The 19,500-nt window shown below is 38.5% G+C and overlaps 1 protein-coding gene across 5 annotated transcripts in view; it reads right to left on the bottom strand.

Moving 5' to 3' along the window:
* LOC129720715 (ankyrin repeat and BTB/POZ domain-containing protein 2) overlaps positions 1–19,500 on the bottom strand; it is a 251,037-nt gene that overhangs the window by 73,453 nt on the left and 158,084 nt on the right. For all 5 annotated transcript variants that reach the window (XM_055672338.1, XM_055672337.1, XM_055672340.1 and 2 more), the window contains one exon: positions 13,618–14,072. In XM_055672338.1, the coding sequence (XP_055528313.1) occupies positions 13,618–13,919 (302 nt within the window). In that variant the 5' untranslated portion in view covers positions 13,920–14,072. The remainder of the gene's footprint in view (positions 1–13,617; positions 14,073–19,500) is intronic.

Below are 19,500 nucleotides of genomic sequence, written 5' to 3'. Positions count from 1 at the left end.
ACCTAAAGTTAACTAAGAAGAATCCATTCCATGGATTAACAGATTAGTTGAAGAAGAAAATATGCGTTTTTTCCTGTTTTCAATTGTGTTTACATGTTGAATGAGATGAATATACGGGCTGAGATAAATAATGGAGCAGCTCCCCTATGTAGGTACGTTTGAATTGGTCCGATCATGATACAGTTTTCACAGTGAAATGAGATCGACAATAGACCTCTTAATTATTTTCAAACGATGCAACAGCTGATGCCTCTGCGTGTGATGAGACATTTCTTTCAGTCGCAAAAATATCGTATGCACAGCAGTGTGTGTAGTTGATAAGGGTGGGCAATAAGTGAGCGGCAGTGGAATGTGATACGATTATAGATTCTGGAGCAGTATCACCGTCACAGTAGTTCAATTGGAAAAAACAACCTATTCGGAGACAAGGAAGGTTCAAGTTCCGTCTGGATGCGGTATTTTTTTCCTAGTCTGTATCATATTTTTCAGTCCACTTATTTTTCGCTTCCCCAGCTGCACACACTGTCGGCATTGATGACTTGATGCAAGCTAACTTGAAAGAAACTGAGGTAATGCTTCACCATGTTTTCTAAACTAGGAGCTACTCATAACTACATAACCATAACAAGCAAGCATTGATGTTTTGTTAGCTCTTGGAATAAAATGAAATCAATTATTTGAGAAATAGTTTATGCGTTTGATAACCTTACTCCCAGGGAATCTTCGAAAAAATAATGACCCCTTAGGGATACGCTGTACTCTTGCTAGATCGATTCTTACAAAATCTATCTTTTTACCTCTAATTAAAATTTGAAATTTTACATAGTACAGGTGTTCTATTGAAAAGTGTGTTACAGCAAACTTCAACATTATTTTTGAATGACTTCAAGCCGATTGATAAGGAATATTTTAGGAAAAAAGTTAAAAACATTTTTTTTCATGTCCAATAATGCTGGAATATTATTAAACAGCAGTTATTTTGTCTTTAGTGAAGTATAAGTAGCATAAAAAGTGGGTGGATTGCGACGGATGGAATTCATAATAGTTTTGAATACTCGAGCTTAACTTTGAGGAAAAGTATTGATAGCATGATTTAACTTGCCCCTTTTCACCTCATACGTTCTTAATTAGCTAAAATATGTTATGACTTTGCAAGAAAAAGTCCTTGAGATGTGTGGTCTTCAGCAAAAACATGTGTTTTGTATACTCAAATTCTTTAGCACAACGTTTTATTGTAAAATGTAACTAACAAAAGTTAAGTACAAAAAACTAATTTTTGAGTATCTTTCTATAAAATACTCTGTAACTCGGTACCCAATGTAGATAGGAATTTTGTTTGTTCAGCAAAGTTTCATATTTTTGCACGTTCCAAAACTTTGTCAAATAAACCATCCCTCTATCTCTTAACACGAAAAAGTTAGTATTAATAATATATGAAAACCTACTGTAACATATGCTCGCCGTACTCTATTACGGGTGGATCGGGACAAATGGGACCTACAAGAGTTTTAGTACTTTAGGAAACTGAAAACATTTTAAGATAATAATGCATAATTCATAACTTGTACATAGTTGAAGTTAAATATGTGAAATTGCAGTAAAGTATTTTCTGCTATTCAAACCCAATGTAATTTGTAAACATTTTAGGAGAAATCCAAATATATTTTTAATCTTGGAGCGGTAAAATTTTCAGGTCAGGTCGAGTAGAGCTCCGAAAACCAAGCACACATCGTGCATCTCTGCACGAAAATCATTACAAATCTTTTTCAAAATGTGTTACAATATTTCGTAGAAATTCATAAATTACACCTAGAGCTTAAACTGAAAAGAAAGAAAGATTATAGCTAGAAGTTCAAACGATACTGTGAATTTCCGTTCACCTAGCTGGTTCGAAAGAGCGTCAAAAGCTTCTACTTTTTTTTCAACGAAAGTTAACCGTGCGCTCCCTTTCATGCTTGAATCGATGGAGACGCAAGGTTTACTATGGCACAATAGTTCAGGGAATTTCAAGCTCGATAATAATATTATAAAAAAAAAACTTCCGCCTACAAAGTTATGAATATATGCTCTTATTTTTATGTTCAAATCAAACTCCTGCACAGTTATGAATATATGCTCTTATTTTTATGTTATCACAAATTAGGGTGACCAAAATTTTCGATGCAATCCAAAATCTAACTTTTTTATTTTTGCAGATAGAACTAAAGTTTACACAATGTGGTAGGGGAACTGCTCCATTATTCATCTCAGCCCATATATTCATCTCATACAACATGAAAACACAATTGAAAACAGGAAAAACACATACTTTCTAACTAAATCAATCTGCTAATCCATGGAATGGATTCTTCTTAGTTCAATTCAGATTTCTCATAAAGTAGAATCCTCAAAAACTCACTTAAAAGCTCTAAATTTGATATTATTGTCGGGCATCTGCACTCGAAAACTCATTTAATTTAATCACCTACCTCAGAGAACAAAATCCGCGCATTGTTCTGTACGGCTACAACGGGACTCGTTCAGCAGCCAACCAAAGTTTTTCTCATCACTAGCGGACCATTTTTTATTTTAATCACTTAACAAAATCACTCACTACAGTAAGAATACTTTAATCTTTGAAATGCTCACCTCAAATTTCCAAAAACAAGCTTGAATTAGCAGAAATACATGAGATGAATTTCTACAATTCCTAAATTTCAACTGTATGTATTTTCATCTGTTTTCACTGCGTTGAAGAAAATCAAAAGTTGCCAAATCAGTTTCTGTTAATACAAAAAAATCCTACTGAAAATGTTAAATTATTCCGACATAATTGACATAAATCGACAGCACTGCAGTGATTACCTAGGTTACCAATTTGCACGTAAACAACTACAGCGGATATCTTAGTAACCTACTACGACGGGCTGCGGCTACGTTCATTCATGATAATGTGATTCATTCATGATTAACAGTGGGATGAATATGGGGGCGTCGTGAGATTAATAATTGGGCAGTGATTCAAGTTTTGAGATGGATATGGAAGCGTTGTGGAAAATGGTTTCTTTCACAAAATTCAGGATAAATCTAGCTAATTTTACTAAATATACAATGCTGAACGATTCCATAAGAGCACGTGAGCGTATTTTGTTTATTTGTTCAATGATTTCGTGAAAATTTGTTCCGTGCATTCGTGAAAATTTGCTCCGTGCATTCTTCCCGAACATCGGTTTAATGAGATGAATAATGGAGCAGTTCCCCTAATTTATAACTTGTACCCAGTAGAAGTTATGTATGTCAAATTGCAGTGAAATATTTTCGGCACTTTGAACCCAATGTGATTACGTAAAAAAAATTTACGAAAAATTCAAATGCATTTTTAATCTTGGAGCAATAAAATCTTCAGGATGAAATAATTTTTGCTTTCGAGTAGAGCTCGGAAAATTAACCACATGTCGTTCATTTTAACAATCATGAAAAAATCTTTTCCAGAATGTGTTAGAATGTTTCATAGCAAATTATAAATTACATTGATTAACATAGGTTTCGTCCTAGAGTTCAAACTAGAAAAAAATGGAAGATTATAGCTTATAGTTTATACGTAACTGTGAACTTTCGTCCACCTAGCTGGATCGGAAGAGCGTTTAAAGCTTCTACTTATTTTCAACGGAAGTTAACCGTGCGCCCCCTTTGATGTTTTAATTGATGGAGACGCCTGGTTCACTATTACATAGTAGTCAGGAGAACGGATTCAGAGAGAAGTTTGGATCTAGACAGGTCCGGATTTAGGGGAAAGGGGGGGAGCAAAGAGGGCGAAAGCCCCTGGCCTTTCGACATGAGGGCCCCCCTTAATCCTGGGCCAGACGTGAAGACAGAGTGGAGATCTCGTCAGCTTCCAGTGAAGCGTTAAGTCATCAAAATTTAAAACTTTTTTCACGTCAATTTTTCAAGAAAAGAGGGCCCGGGCCACTCAGTAGAGATGGTCGGGTTTGATATTTTCAAACCCGTACCCGACCCGAACCCGAATTTTTTTTTCGGTCGAAACTCGAGCCCGACCCGAACCCGAGACTTTTTTTTTCGTTCAAACCCGAACCCGAAAATTTTATTTCTTTGAAACCCGAACCCGAAATTGTGAAACCCGAACCCGAGATTTCATAGATTTTATAGTCGGGTTTCGGGTTTCCATACCCAAACCCGACCTGAACCCGATATTTTCAAACCCGAACCCGACCCGAATTCGAAAATATTTTTTTCACGAAACCCGAGCCCGACCCGAACCCGACACTTTCAAAAATTTTCAAACCCGAACCCGTCGGGTACGGAACGGGCTCGGGTTTCGGGTTTAAAAACCCGAAACCCGATCATCTCTACCACCCAGCACCCAAATTCGACTGGATCTAGAGCTTGATAATAGTATTCTAGAGAAAAACTTGTTTCTGCAAAGTTATTACATATGCGCTTATTTTCTGTTATTACAAATTAGGGTGACCAAAATTTTCGATAAAATCAAAAATCTAGCTTTCTTATTCAAATTAGGGTGACCAAAATTTTCGATGAAATCAAAAATCTAGCTTTCTTATTTTTGCAGATAAAATTAAAGTTTATTTTACAATTATGTAACCCCGGTAATATCAAGTAGCTTTGTATAGAAAAGTTTTATCTAGTTTTCAAAATATTCGATTCGGGGTTATTTTACCACAAACCGTATGATTTTCATAGCTTTTTTTCTTTTACCAAAAGATATTTTGTATGGCAATTCAAGAGCTTTTCATATAACGTATGGGATATATTTTCATGGGACGCATATTTATTGCAAGCAATTTGAAAACCTCTTATCCCCCCGTCACAGTCGAGCCATGCCAGCCAGCGTTCAGCAGTCGTCCCGGTCCTGTGTTTGGAGTGGGAGAGGGGGTTCTCCGAAATGTAAACCCAGGCAAGTATGCAGACTTTCTGAGCGCTTCGTACCCTGAATCGTTTACTGTTTCTAGACCTCCTCGCCTACAACAACCGAGCCTTTTTTCCTCCTGTCTGACACCCGGACATGATTTTGCCGCCAGCACTGTCGAAGCCGTTGCCGTCCCCAACGCAGTTGAGGAACTCCAGCCTGCGACCCGCAGTCGCTCCTGTCCTACCGTAACGCTCACCGCCGATGCTTCATCCGAACTAAAAATATACTACCAGAATACCAACGGCCTCAGGACAAAAATTGATCAACTGTTTCTATCATCCACTGAGTTAGACTACGACGTGTACGTGTTCACGGAGACTAATTTGGACGATCGCATTCAATCTTGTCAGCTCTTCAACAACGATTTTTGCGTTTATCGTGTTGATCGTTGTGCCTCTAACAGTCAGCGTCAATCGGGCGGAGGCGTGCTCATAGCCGTAAAGCGGTTATATGCGTCATCTGTTGTCCAGCTCACGGCTGCCGATAACATTGAGCATCTATGGGTAAAAATCGCCATAGAGCCACTGCCACTTTTCATTGGTGTTCTGTATTTGCCACCAGATAAAAGCCGAGACATTAACTTTGTGATGCTTCATATTGATGCTGTCTCTGAAATCAGCAGAAAGTTTAGCGATATAGGAAAACTCGTCTTGCTGGGTGACTTTAACCAACCGCGCCTAGCTTGGAAGAGTTCTGGTAGCGGGTATGCCTTTGTTGATCCTGTACAGTCACAGCTTTCCTTGGCCAGCCAATCCCTTCTCGATAACATGGCGTTCCTCAGACTACGGCAGCATAATTTAATACGAAACAACTTAGACCGTGTTTTAGATCTCGTATTCTCCAGCGACTCCGTTATAAAGGATGGCGCCGTCTCTTTAGCTGTTGAGGAAGTTGTACCAATTGATCCTTATCACCCACCTCTTTGCTTCACTGTTCTTTGTGAGCCTACTGTTTCTTTCCACCAAGATATCGATCTAACTGAACGTGACTTTCGTCGTGGCGACTACGACACTCTAAACGAATTGCTGTCCGAGGTTGATTGGTCTGAGGTGATTCAAAATTCTGACGTTGACTGTGCAGTTAGCTATTTCAATCGTACTATTCAGAATTGCATCGTTCAAGCTGTACTGCTAAAAAGGCCGCCGAAAAACCATGTATGGTCCAACAAGCACCTTCGCATCCTGCGTCGACGGCGCTCCAACTTGCTGAAACAGTATTGCCAGCATAGAAGCTTGTATGCGAAGCGACAATTTGACGAGGCGAGTCGAACCTACCGTGGTTATAACCGTTTCCTATACAAAAGGTACGTAAGGCGAAGAGAGGAGGATCTCCGGTGAAACCCTAAACGTTTTTGGAGCTTTGTAAACTCGAAGCGTAAAGAGAATGGTCTTCCTATTCTGATGCACCTAGGGAATGTTAATGCCGCTTCTACGGAAACCAAATGGGCTCTTTTTTCTCAACAATTTGCTAGCTTGTTTGAAAACCGGGTGCCCACTGCGGAGGAAATAGACATCGCTGTCAGTCTAGTACCAAGAGACGTGATAGATTTCGACGTATTTAATATTAACGCTACGATGGTTGGAGCTGCATTACAGAAACTGAAGCAGTCCTATAAGCCAGGCCCCGATGGTATTCCCTCTTGCATCTTCAAAAAGTGCAGCGCTTCTCTGACTGCTCCCCTCCAGGCGATTTTCAATAGATCACTTCAACATCAAGTATTCCCATCGGAATGGAAGATTTCCCATATGCTGCCGGTGCACAAGAAAGGCGAAAAGTCCGACATCGCTAATTATCGTGGCATAACCTCTTTATCAGCTGGATCAAAATGCTTCGAGATCATCATGAAAGGTATGCTATTCAGCTCTTGTAGGAGTTATATCAGCATTGCTCAACATGGATTCTATCCTAAACGCTCCGTGGACACTAACCTGTGCGAGTTCACATCATTTTGTATCGGTGCAATGGATGGTGGAGCTCAGGTTGACGCAGTATACACCGACATCAAAGCCGCATTTGACACCGTTAATCACGATATCCTCCTTGCTAAGCTGCATCGTCTTGGAATGTCCGACAATATTTGCAGCTGGCTTCGCTCATACCTGAGCAACAGACAGCTCTTCGTAAAAATTGGATCAACAGTATCTGAAAGCTTGACCCCCTCCTATGGCGTGCCTCAAGGAAGCAATCTGGGTCCACTGCTGTTTGTGATATTTTTTAACGACGTGACGATACTTCTTGCGAATGGTGGAGTACTAATCTACGCTGACGATTTGAAAATCTACCTGATCATATGAAATGAAGCTGATTGTAGAGAACTCCAGAAGCTACTGGATAAATTCGTTCATTGGTGCAAGTCAAACTTCCTGGTAGTGAGTGTGGCAAAGTGTTACGTGATTTCATATCGACGACTTAAAGGACCTATCCTATACAACTATGTCATCGGTGATCAGATACTCGAACGGGTTGACGAAGTCAGGGATCTTGGAGTATTGCTTGACTACCAACTCACATTCAAGCTGCATTATTCCGCGATAATCCAAAAAGCCAATCGTCAACTAGGTTTTGTTCTGAAAATGGCAAACGACTTTATTGACCCCATCTCCTTACGTGCCCTCTATTGTTCCCTAGTTCGTTCGATACTCGAGTTCGCATCGGTCGTCTGGTCACCTTATGAAGCTGTGTGGAAATCCAGAATCGAATCTGTTCAGCATAAATTTGTCCGTCGTGCGCTAAGAAGACTTCTATGGCGCAATCCCAACGACCTGCCCCCTTACGAACATCGATGTGCCCTATTGGGTATAGAGCCACTGGAGTCCCGTCGAAATATAAACCAAGCTGTGTTTGGCGCTAAAATACTGCGCGGAGAAATCGATAGTGCCTGCTTGCTGGAGCGCATGAGAATTTATGCTCCCGCACGTGTACTGCGTCCACGGCAACTTATTTTGCCAGAACCGAGGAACACCGTATACGGTGATAACGATCCAGTCAACACAATACGGAGACGTTTTCAAGAAGGCTATCACGTTTTCGACTTTAATGTTTCTTGTGTCAGTTTTAGACAACGCTTGCGAACTATATTTTTAACTTTAGACTAGTTTTAAAACCATTCATTAAGACCACGATGTCAGATGAAATTTAAATCAATAAATAAATAAATATAACATATTCCTAAATGCGCCATCGCAAACAAATCGCAATAAAGTGCTCAAGCTGGAACAAATGACAAATTGTGTGTGAATTTTGAAGCCGTTGACAGTCTTTGAAGTGCGTCATTTTTTTTACTTATGTCGACCAGTGTACAATGGTCCAGAAACGGCATTTAGGGGGAAATTTGGATCTAGAGCTCGATAGCAATATTTTAGAAAAAAACTTTCTTCTACAAATTTGTTACGTACAATAAAGCGCCTATTTATAAAACTATCATTAATTAGGGTGACCCAAATTTTCGATGAAAAAAAATCAAATTCTAAATTACGCCATTTTTTTACGCGATTCTTTTTTTTTGCGCGGACGCATCAAACTGTAAAAAAAGAATCCAATGTATTTTATTTTAAAAATTCATAGCTTTTGAACTAGTTGATCAATTTTACAGGTCGGACTCGATTATCCGAAATGGCAAAATAAAACAAATATTTCCTTTCGTTATTTCACTTGCATGATGCAGTGGTGTAACCAGAAATTATTTTTCAGGCGAAAGGGGTAAAATCTTGAAAAGCAAAAAAATTGGAATTTTTTTTTTATTTTCACTTAACTCGAACATCTCCTAAACATGCCAGAAAATATCATAAATGGTGACAAATATGCCAGTAGGGATGGTAAAGGTGAAATTTCGGAATGAAAATTAAAAACGAACACCAAAAAAAAAATAAAATTCTGGATAATTGATTCCCGTAGAATCGTGTCCGACCTGGGACACCAAAATTCACAGGAATGATTGAGGAGCTAAAATCTTTCATTTTTTCCGGTTTGAGCTTTTTGAGTGCACCTGTGTTGACCAGTGTAATGCTACCAAAAAGATTATTTACTTGTATAAGGAAATGAAAATATCTTGAGTCTTCAACTCAATCTGATAAAGTCTGGTATCGACTTGTAAAAAAGTGCTGGCGAAAAAATGACCTTAGACATTTTGAAAGCTAGCGAGTGAAGTTACGCACTCTCATTTATTTGTTTCTTGCACAATGGGTACTGGTAAAGAAATCATTAAAAACCTAAACTAATCCACCTAGCGGTCAGACCCAGCCTTTCTCATTCAACCTTTTATTTGTAAAAATATATTTACATTAACGCTTCAATCCAATAAATGTATATTCACTCTTTAGGTTCTAAAATATTGATGTTGTAATCTATACATATGAAAATGCAAGCCGGTCTGTCTGTCTGTCTGATCCATATGGGTTCGAAAACTACCGAACCGATCGACGTGAAAATTTGTATGTAGGGGTTTTTGGTGCCGATAAAGGTTCCTATGATAGTTTGAGACCCCTCCCTCTTCTGGAAGAAAGGGGTCCCATACAAATGAAACATGAATTTCTGCACAACTTACGAACTAACCGAGTAAATGGAACAAAATTTAGCATATAAATGTTTTTAGAGGAAACAAATATGTGCATAATGGTTTGACACCCCTCCCTTTTCTATAAGGGAGGGGTTCCATACAAATGAGACATAAATTTCTGCACATCTCGAGAACTAATCAACTAAATGGAACCAAATATTTAGACACCCCTCCTTCTTTTGAAAGGGAGGGGTGCCATACAAATGAAACACAAATTTCTGCATATCTCGAGAACTAACCGAGTAAATGGAACCAAATTTAGCATGTGAATGTTTTTAGGGGTAACAAATATTTCCATAATGGTTTTGACACCCCTCCTGTTCTGTTCTGGAAGGTAGTGGTTCCATACGAGTGATGCACAAATTTCTGCACATCTCGAGAGTCAACCAACTAAATGGAACCATATTTGGCAGGTGAATGATTTTGGTGGTAACAAATTTGTTCCATAATCGACCTCAGGCAACATTTTGGATTGTAAGATGGCAACTTCCGGTTTCTGGAAAACAGCCAAGAATGGCCGATTTCCACCCAATATAATAATATCCGGATCTAGAATGATACACAGGAGCTAAAATCGATCAAAATTGTTTTCAAATGCCATGATGAAATCCAAAATGGCGACTTTCGGTTTCGGAAAAACAGCGACAAACGACCAAATACCACCCAATATGGGTATTTCCGGAACCCATCATTACTGGAGCCACTAATCGGCCTCAGACAACATTTTGAATTGTATGATGGGAACTTCCGGTTTCTGGAAAACAGCCTGAAATGGACGATTCCCATTAAATATGAGTATCTCCGGAAACAAGAAAGATGAACAGAAGCTTGAATTTCAAGATGGTTACTTTCGGTGTCTGGCAAACAGCCGGAAATGACCAAATACCATTCAATATGAATGTTTTCGGAACCAGGATTACGCTCAGATGACAGAAATTGATTTCACAGGCAATTTTAAAGTCCAAAACGACGACTTTCGGTTTCTGAAAAACAGCCCAAAGTGACCAAATACCACCCAATATGAGTATCTCTGTAGCCAGAATGTTGCAAGAAGCTAAAAATTTACCTCAGACACCATCATGAATTGTAGGAGGGCAACTTCTGGTTTCTGGAAAACAGCCAAAAATGATCGAATAACACCCAATATTGTTGTTTCTTCAACCAGAATGACGCATAGAGGCCAGAAATTATCTTAAATACCATTTTGAAATCCAAAATGGCGACTACCGGTTTATGAAAAACAGCCTAAAATAAACAAATGCTATCCAATATGAATATCTCTGGAACCAGAATGATTCAAGGAGCTAACAATTGACCTCAGGCACCATGCATAGAAACCAAACATTGACCCTGGACACCCATTTGAATTTAAAGACAACCACTTTTAGTTTCTGGAAAACAATCAAAATAACTAAATACCTCCCAATATGGGTATTTCCGGTGTTAGATTGATGCCAGAAAATCTGCTGAAAATGACCGAATACCACCCAATATGAATATATTCAGAATTAAGGCGATGTACAGAAGCCAAAAGTCGGTGATGTTGTCATTTCGATAAAACCAATCATTTTAAACGATTTGTTATTTGACCTTGATCATATCCTATGGCCGATTCGTTGTGCATTTGCAGATTTTAAATACATCTCAAGGAATCAATGAATTTGGAACGTTCAAATAGTACGATACCACATTTAAATTATGTTGAGGCCACATATATCGATTAAAGCAGGTATAGCTTTCAATAGTCTTTAAATTTCTTCTCTTTCCATAACTTTTGAGCCTCATATCAAATTGTTATGAAGCTTTTTTATTTGTAAGTTTGAAAGATGACTCGTTCGTATGGCACTAGTTATGTTCAAATAAGTCATGTAATCTTCGAGATAATAGACTTTCGTTGTTTTATAAACAATTTAATACATAACGGTTGCTTAAGTTCGATTATAATCAAATGAAATGGGAACGTATAGGGCAGCCAAAATTTGAAACCACGTGTTCAATCATAATTCATCAGTTAACCCTTAACTAGCCCGCTCATCTGATAATAATATTAATCAAATCGGTTGTGTAGTTTCTGAGATAATGAAGTTTCGTGATTTTCACATTTCGGTACATTACAGACGAAGTTACAGTCCGATTACAGTAAAATTCAATAGGGTGTTATGAGGCAGCTAGTCTTTTAATTTTACACTAATTTTGTGGAAACCGGGTCAGCCATCTTCGAGAGAAGTGTGTGAGTTTAAGTAGTCTTGTGAATATTTTACTTTTCATTGCTGGATTTCACATTTTTAAACATAACAGGCAAAGTAATAGTCCGATTGCAAAACAAATCAATAGGGTCTTATGGGGCAACTAGACCTTCCATTTGACACTAATTTTATGAGAATCGGTCCAGCCATCTCTGAGAAACATGAGTGAGATTAAACAGTCTTCAGAACACGTTTCTTTTCATAACTTTTGAACCACAAGTTCAATCTTCATAAAATTCAAAAGTTAAGGGTTTTTTAGGTAGCCCGTTCATTTGAAACCAATTTTGTTAAAATCGGTTGTGTTGTTTTTGAGATAATGATGTTTCATGATTTTTACATTTTGATACATAACCTCTAAACTAAAAATCCGATCATAATGAAATTTAGTAGGGTTTTATGGGGCACCAAGACCTTTCATTTGCAATTAATTTCATGGAAATCGGTCCAGCCATGTCTGAGAAAGGTGAGAGAGAATAAAAATCTGCACATACACACACATACACACACACATACACACACACATACACACACATACATACAGAAAATGCTCAGCTCGTCGAGCTGAGTCGAGTGATATATGCCATTCGGCCCTTTGGAGCACTTTTATACTTTCGGTTTTGCAAGTGATTGCTATACCTTTCTAGGAGAAAGGCAAAAATCATCTCTAATGCATTTCTTCCCTCCAAACTTTTAATTGTCAACAGTAGTACCATGTTGGAAAACGAAAACAAAAAAGGTTAAGTTTATTTACTGGTATCAGAATACTAATATAATAACTTGTACCAAGAGAAGAAGGATATGTTTAAATACGCAAAACTTGCTAAGTGATTCTACACAAAATTATAACTGTTTAGGAAAACGTACACCCCCTATTATTATATACTTTGCATAGAATTTTCGATCAAATTCAATTCGATCAAGTCGGTAGCCACTACCTTTGTCAGTCGATCGTAAAACCTATAAATAAGGGCGAAAGAAAGTATAATAATAAGGACGAAAAAAAGTTGAATAATAGGCGTGAACTAATATTCACATTAATCGAAACATCGCCACATCAAAGAAAGACACCGCCGGGTAGGAAACGTTTCCAGTACCGCATTCACATGCATTTCGGCACAGTAACACATTTTATGTGAAGCTAAGTGCAACGCTATTTGTTTTGTACCGCAGAATGAGATGATAATGTAGGAAGCAACATTTTTTTCGCCATACACACGGCTGCGGCAAAATTGCAACGCATTCAAACGCCCGATAACTGCTCCGGTGATGCGTTGCGCCACTCTCTGATAAATGCATGTGTCCGTTGGGCAGTAAAAACGTTGCTACGTAATATCGCTCGGATACCACACACTTCTCTTGAGGCGGTAATGAAAAGCTTGAGAGCATTATGTGCATGTTACATTATACATATCAGTGTTTTTTTTTTGTATTTTTAAATGACAAAGCCTTCGCCGCCGTGTCCAACGTTACGAGTTAAGTGGATCGAAAGGTTTTCAGCATTATTTTTTTTTCCACTGTTTCGTCCAAAAGTATCTGTTGTGCTTAAAGAACAATCATTTTTATTTAGTTTAATAAACATCAGTTACTTAAAACATTGACAAGCTGCATAGCATGAGCACTGAAAATCGTAATAGTGAACACGAAAACAAATGTAGAATTGTTGCAAACTTCATCCACAAACCAGGTTGTGGATGGGTGGCGGAGCTTTTTTCACGATTCATTTCTAACGGTTCGTTGAAGCGAAAGCTTATGGACAGAGTGAACCATTTGTTGTAATTTACCATTGTAAGGTTTCCATCACGAGCCGCAAGCAGTACCTATACTCTTGGTGAGCACATGTTCAGGGGTGGGAAAATCTCAGCAAAAGCTGCAAGCTTAGAAAGCCTTACCGTCTCGGTTTTGGTCGAACTATTTCGTGGCTGGCGTCGGTTATACACAGCGGGCTTAACGCACCGGCCAAGTGCTCGACGCCAAGCCGACCCGGATCCCAGCTGTGCCGGCCGGCTGAAGTACCACCGGTCGACGAGTTGGTAGACAGCGACCAGTGGTTGCTGCCTCCGGTGCTGCCACCGACGACGAGGGCAGCGGCTCCGGTTCCTCCGACTGCCGTCGAGGCCGGCTGGCTGGCCGACATCACGCTGCTGTGACTCACAGCGGAGGCATTTTTGGGTAACGGTTTCTCCACTATCATCACCGGGCCGCGTTCATTGTGTAGTTATGATGGTTCGATGGATTTTGGTGTTTCCTTTCTGTATGCTTATCTGTCTCCGTATTTAGCGCGCGCAGCAATGGTACTCGCTGTTTGGTGGAGATGAAGTGTTTTGTTTGGTGTCTTTGGGTTGGTCTGGAAGCAAAAAAGGGAAACGGAAAATGAAAGATTGTAAGTTATTAAAGAAAAGAACATATACAAAAAAACGTATGAGCTGATTGGAATCATTGTAAAAAGAATAATGTATGCAAGGGTGAGCAGAAGGGTAAATACGTAAACCGCTATTCAATGGATGTTATCGATTCAATGTAGGTAAATAAAATGTATGTTTATTCTATATCTGTGTTTGAGTTTTTTATTCGTAAAAATTTTTTTCGCGTACTATTGTTTCAAATGACACACATTTATTTTGAATAAATTCAATTAATTCCAATCTCAAGCTACTTTTTCACTTAGCTCAAGCAATAGCTCAAGCAGGGAAGAGAGATTATTTTTGTTCATCTAGTGAATATCTCAAGTACATCTATGCGTGCTGCGCATAGACATGAACATGTTTGATACTGCGAATGATTCAAAGCTTTAAAGCTTTGGTGGGCGGAACCTTACAAATGTGCGAGAGTGAGCTCTCTCATGAAATGTGAACATTCAAATTGGAAGTTTCTCTGTTTCTCTTGGAAGCAGTGATGCCACTTACACAGATTAACCGGCAATAACATCACATTATTCATTTCTTCATATCAAATATTCCGTAGCTGCATACAATCGAGAAATACTGAGGTATTATGAAGAAGCATCTTCTGAAACATTTTGAAATAGTGAAGACAGTTGAGGAAATGCATGCAAAGCATGGGTAAATATCCAAAAAATTGCGGATTCCGGGATCGCAAGACCTCATGACAGGATCAAAGATGGCAAAACTAAGTTTCATTGTTTTTTTTTTAATTCTGAAAATTAGATGACAATTGGATAAGAACCAATAAAATGCTGAGATTGATTACTTTCTAATCAATGGAATTGGTAATGATAATTAAAATTGGAACTCATAATCAAAGATCTAATTTGTATTGATTGAAAGGTAGATAACACCAGTCAACACAAAGGCTTTTCCAAAGCTCAACCCGGAAAAAATTAAAGATTATAGCTATTCAACCATTCCCGTGAATTTTGGTGTTTCTAGCCATTACCGTTTTTCAGAGACTTAAATGAGTTTCCTCGTAAACATAACGTTTTAAGCGACGAACCCGGCGAGCGAATTCTATACGACACTCTCACGTAAGTTGACGCATTTTGGTAATGGCTAGGGGCATCAAAATTCATAGGAATGGTTGAATTGCTATAATCTCTAATGTTTTTTTGGTTTAAGCTATTGAAATGCTTTTTTTTTTATTTTGTCGTAATCTTTAAGTCACATTCAATAAACTCTTTTCATTTTCTGCACGAATACTATGGAACAAAATTTCAATGGATCAAACTTGGCTTAGTACGACATTATTGGGTTCACAACCTTATCTTCTTTCCTTCAAGAATCCCAGTTTTGGCATTTTTTCTACCTCCAAAGGATTCACATATTTGGAATTACTCCTATGCTTCACGTCTTTTGCATCTTCCGTTTTATTGGCCAGCACCAGCGTGTGGCGGATTGGAGTCCCAGCTCTGTCTCTAATCAATCACTTTAAAACCCCACACCGGTGATTTCGTTCCGCACGTTCGCTTTCTACCGAGCGTAGCAATTTTTCGCAAACAAACATAATTAAAGAAGATGGAGAGCACAATAAAAAGCAAAAGCTCGCCTATATTTTCACCCCGCGTGTTTCGGCGAATGATCCCAATATCCGTTCGTCTATTCCGTTGTTTCGAATCCATTAGTTGCGGGTGAGGCCCCTTAAATCGTTTTTTTTCTTTCTCTTTTCAAATTCCATGGTGCTGCAGCAATATAGCAATGTAGATTCTATGATGGCATTTTCACTTTACTCTCGATCTTACTCAACCTGCATCGGCGAGGTTCGCGTTCGATTCTGGTTTATGGATCAGTACACTGGGAAAAAAACGCTCGGGGGCAGGCCTTCATTTTGGCTCGTTCTTGGCGTGTCCACTAGAGTGCACTAGCGAGAAAGATGTTGTCAGAGCTGGAGCGATTGTCGAAAATGCTCAATTTACAGTTTGGTTATGTTCAGGTTCGGGATGATGGATAATGATGAGGCGGAATCGGTTTGGTTAGCCTGCGGCAAAATGTGCCCGTGTGTATACCAACCACACCAGCTGCGCCACTGCGATGAGATCGGGTGAAAAATTTTCGTTTTAAAGCAGAATGTGCTGTTATGGGTGAACTTTTCTTCGGCGAGATGTTCGCAAAAGCTGCTGAGAAGGGTCTTCTACTCGCAGCCACTCGCAATCGACTGCAGCTTGAAAGGTGAAGGACACTTGTTGTTCAGCTTTGCGGTTTACGGCAAGAATGATTTACTGCAATGTGAGCGCAAGAAAAACCGGATGAAATTTTTATAGTGTTGTCTCTAATGGCTGTGGGACTGGCATTCGCGGACTAGTTCATGGGTTGACTGAAATTCTTACCATACTGTACTATTTGTCAATTAAAGCTGCAGCAAATGAGAATTTACGTGATGACCGCTGAATTATTTGGATTGTGGCACACCTCTGCAGAAACGGTAAGTAAAGTATCAATGATAATGAGGGATGGATGATTGTTGTAATTCATTTTCATTGGATTGTAAGGAATTCATTGTAATTCTTGGTTTTCCGTAATCAATCAAAAACTACATTAATAAAAAGCATTCAAAAACATTTCAACATTTAGGATATGTAAGGAATTTCAGTGGTCACTGAAGAAGTTCTTTCAAGAATTCATCAAAGTTTCATATTTTTACAACTTTTTTTTCCGAATAAATCATTCCTCTATCCCTGAACACAAAAGAGTTAGTTTTTTTTTATTGTTGACATAGGAAGCTTTAATCAACTTTTGAAGCTGTGAGATCATGCGGGTCATTCATACAAACAATTGTTTATAAGACATCATTAAGCTAGGTTGAATGCAAAAGACGCTAAGGAATTAAGTTCCAATTTTTGCCCTTTTGGACCACAGTGTAACGACCACACATAGAGAATCCGGATAAGCTAATCACAGGTAACAAATAAAAAGCGTTATAAAAAGCGTTATAAAATAGTAAAAGAAGTTACAGGATAAACATTACTCACAAGTTATAATTCATACCTTAAAATAACAGCATTGCATTGTATAAGTCAGCCTGGCAACCTTTTTCATCTCAACCGTGTTTGACAGCTAATGCTAATAATTCTATCAATTACAGATTTCCCGGGTGAAGAGTCCTACAAGGATTTAATATTAGCTCTTGTTGTCATGGTGGCTTAGAAGTTACTGTGGACTGGATGAACTCGCAAATTGATATTCGTTGTAGTTGAATCGCGTCGCGATGTATGCGGAGAATTTTAAATGTGAAAAAAAATTACCTTCAGCAAATAATTCCACAAAAAAGTACGTTTTCATCTCTCTGTTAGTTTCTCTCTTCTTCCTAAAATAAGGTTTAAATTATTTCCATATTAATTGTAACACATCCTCTTTTCTGGATGTCACTTTTGCTTACAGATCTCTTTTTTTTTCTTTTCCTTCCATTTTTTCTCTCTTTTGCATTTTACTTTCACTTTATTTCTCTCTCTCTGTTGTTTTTTCTCTTCTACTTGGTCGCTCAGCCTTAACTCATCTCCTCACAACTCTTCTATCAATCTCCATCACAACCCTACGCTCCATCAAAGGTTTATTCAAAGCCCTTTCTATTACAAATCAGCAATCGACTCAACTTTACATCTCCTCCATACCCTGCCTATCACTTACTTTTCGAAACACTTTTTCACCTCATACATATATAGGTTTCTAAAACTCTTAAGCGACATTCATAAATTACGTAACACAAAAACTCAATTTACCGACCCTCACCGCCCGTATGTAACAAAACGTTATGCCATCACCCACATCCTCATAAAAATTATGTACTTGCCTCATAAAATGCTTGTGGTTTGGAGTAAAATTCTAGCTGTTCCAGATATTTTTTGTTACGTAACGCTAATCTCACTTCCTCCTCTCGTATGTAACCATTCGTAACGTTCAAAGGTGCTCCTTCTTCCCCCATATACGCATAACGTAATTTATGGATGCCACCTTATTTTGTTCGATCGATGTTCTTGATCAAATTTTCATTCAGTAATAAATCAGCTTCAACAACTCTTTCAAATGTAATTTTCATCCAGAACGCTAGACTGGACTTTCCGTATCAAAGTATCAAAAACCGATCAAAGAAATATTTGCACGGAAGCCGATTTTCATTTGCACAGCTTTGCAAAATTCGGAAGTCACGAATTGAATTTCAAAATAGCGTCAAATATCATGAAACCCAAAAACACCATCTTGCAATTAAAAATAGCGTCAAACATCGATATTTGGTCTTTGAACGTCGTCTTGACTCCGAAAATATGCTTATTGCAGTAAATAATTCTCTTTCGTAGATTTACAGAAACTAAAAACCGCCATTTTTAATTTCAAAATGTCGTCGGACACCGATTTCCAGTATCTAACCGTCATCGTAAATACCATTGCCACAGTTAAAACTGCTTTCCAGAAACTGGAAGTCGCCATCTTAGATTCGGAAATGGCATCATACCTCATGTTCCGGTCTCCGGAAATCAACTTCTGGCCTACAGACATGACCAAGGGCCCGAAAGTGATCGAATTCATTCCAAAAGTTCTTATAATGCACGAAAAATCAAGATTTTGGACCCCTCCCTTCTTCAGAGATTGTCCCTACCCCTTTCAACTAAGTCATTAACCCTCTCCTTTGTAAAAAGAACTCGTATGCAAAGCTGGAACATACACTCCCCCCACCAATTATGGAAATCCCACAATTACGGATCACTTTTGTGGCTCATGTTATTTAACTCAGTTGAACTAGCGGTTCGAAGGCATGTAACATTTTTGCAGTAAAATATGCCATCTTTGCTAGCTTTAAACACAGAAAACATCATTCTTATTTCTAGATTGATGTGTTTTTTATAGGCGTGAAATATTGTCTTCCAGAATCTATCAAAATATTTGTCGTTCTTCTCAATCAGCGTAAGTAGCACGCTCATCATTCATAAGGTTCGTATGTCATATAATCGCTAATTCTCGTGCAAAAAATAACTCATACACAAAGGTCAAGGTAAGTTCTTCACGATTCATCAAAATATTGATGGTTGATAACGATTTTTCTGTAAAAACTAGTTATTTTCTAAGTGTTCCATAATAGGGACCGAGACAAGATAGTTCTCTATAAATATGGATCACTCCGATTCAAATGTGATTTTCACCAACTAAAACACCCTCTCAACTTCTATTGAGCTCTAAACGGAAGCTAAACAGTGCTGAGCCTTTGAAAAATATTATTTCCAAGGCACGAGGGACAGGAAAGCTACGTAAAGCGGGAAACTGTTATGATGTACCGTATACAATGGTTCATTGTTATCTTCGGGGTGACAGACGTGGACTCTCGATCTAACT

This window comes from Wyeomyia smithii, chromosome 2, assembly GCF_029784165.1.
Source record: "Wyeomyia smithii strain HCP4-BCI-WySm-NY-G18 chromosome 2, ASM2978416v1, whole genome shotgun sequence".
In the NCBI taxonomy this organism is placed as follows: Eukaryota; Metazoa; Arthropoda; class Insecta; order Diptera; family Culicidae; genus Wyeomyia; species Wyeomyia smithii.
The sequence above is the reverse complement of the archived record's forward strand: the minus strand, read 5'-3'. Positions and strand labels throughout refer to the sequence as shown.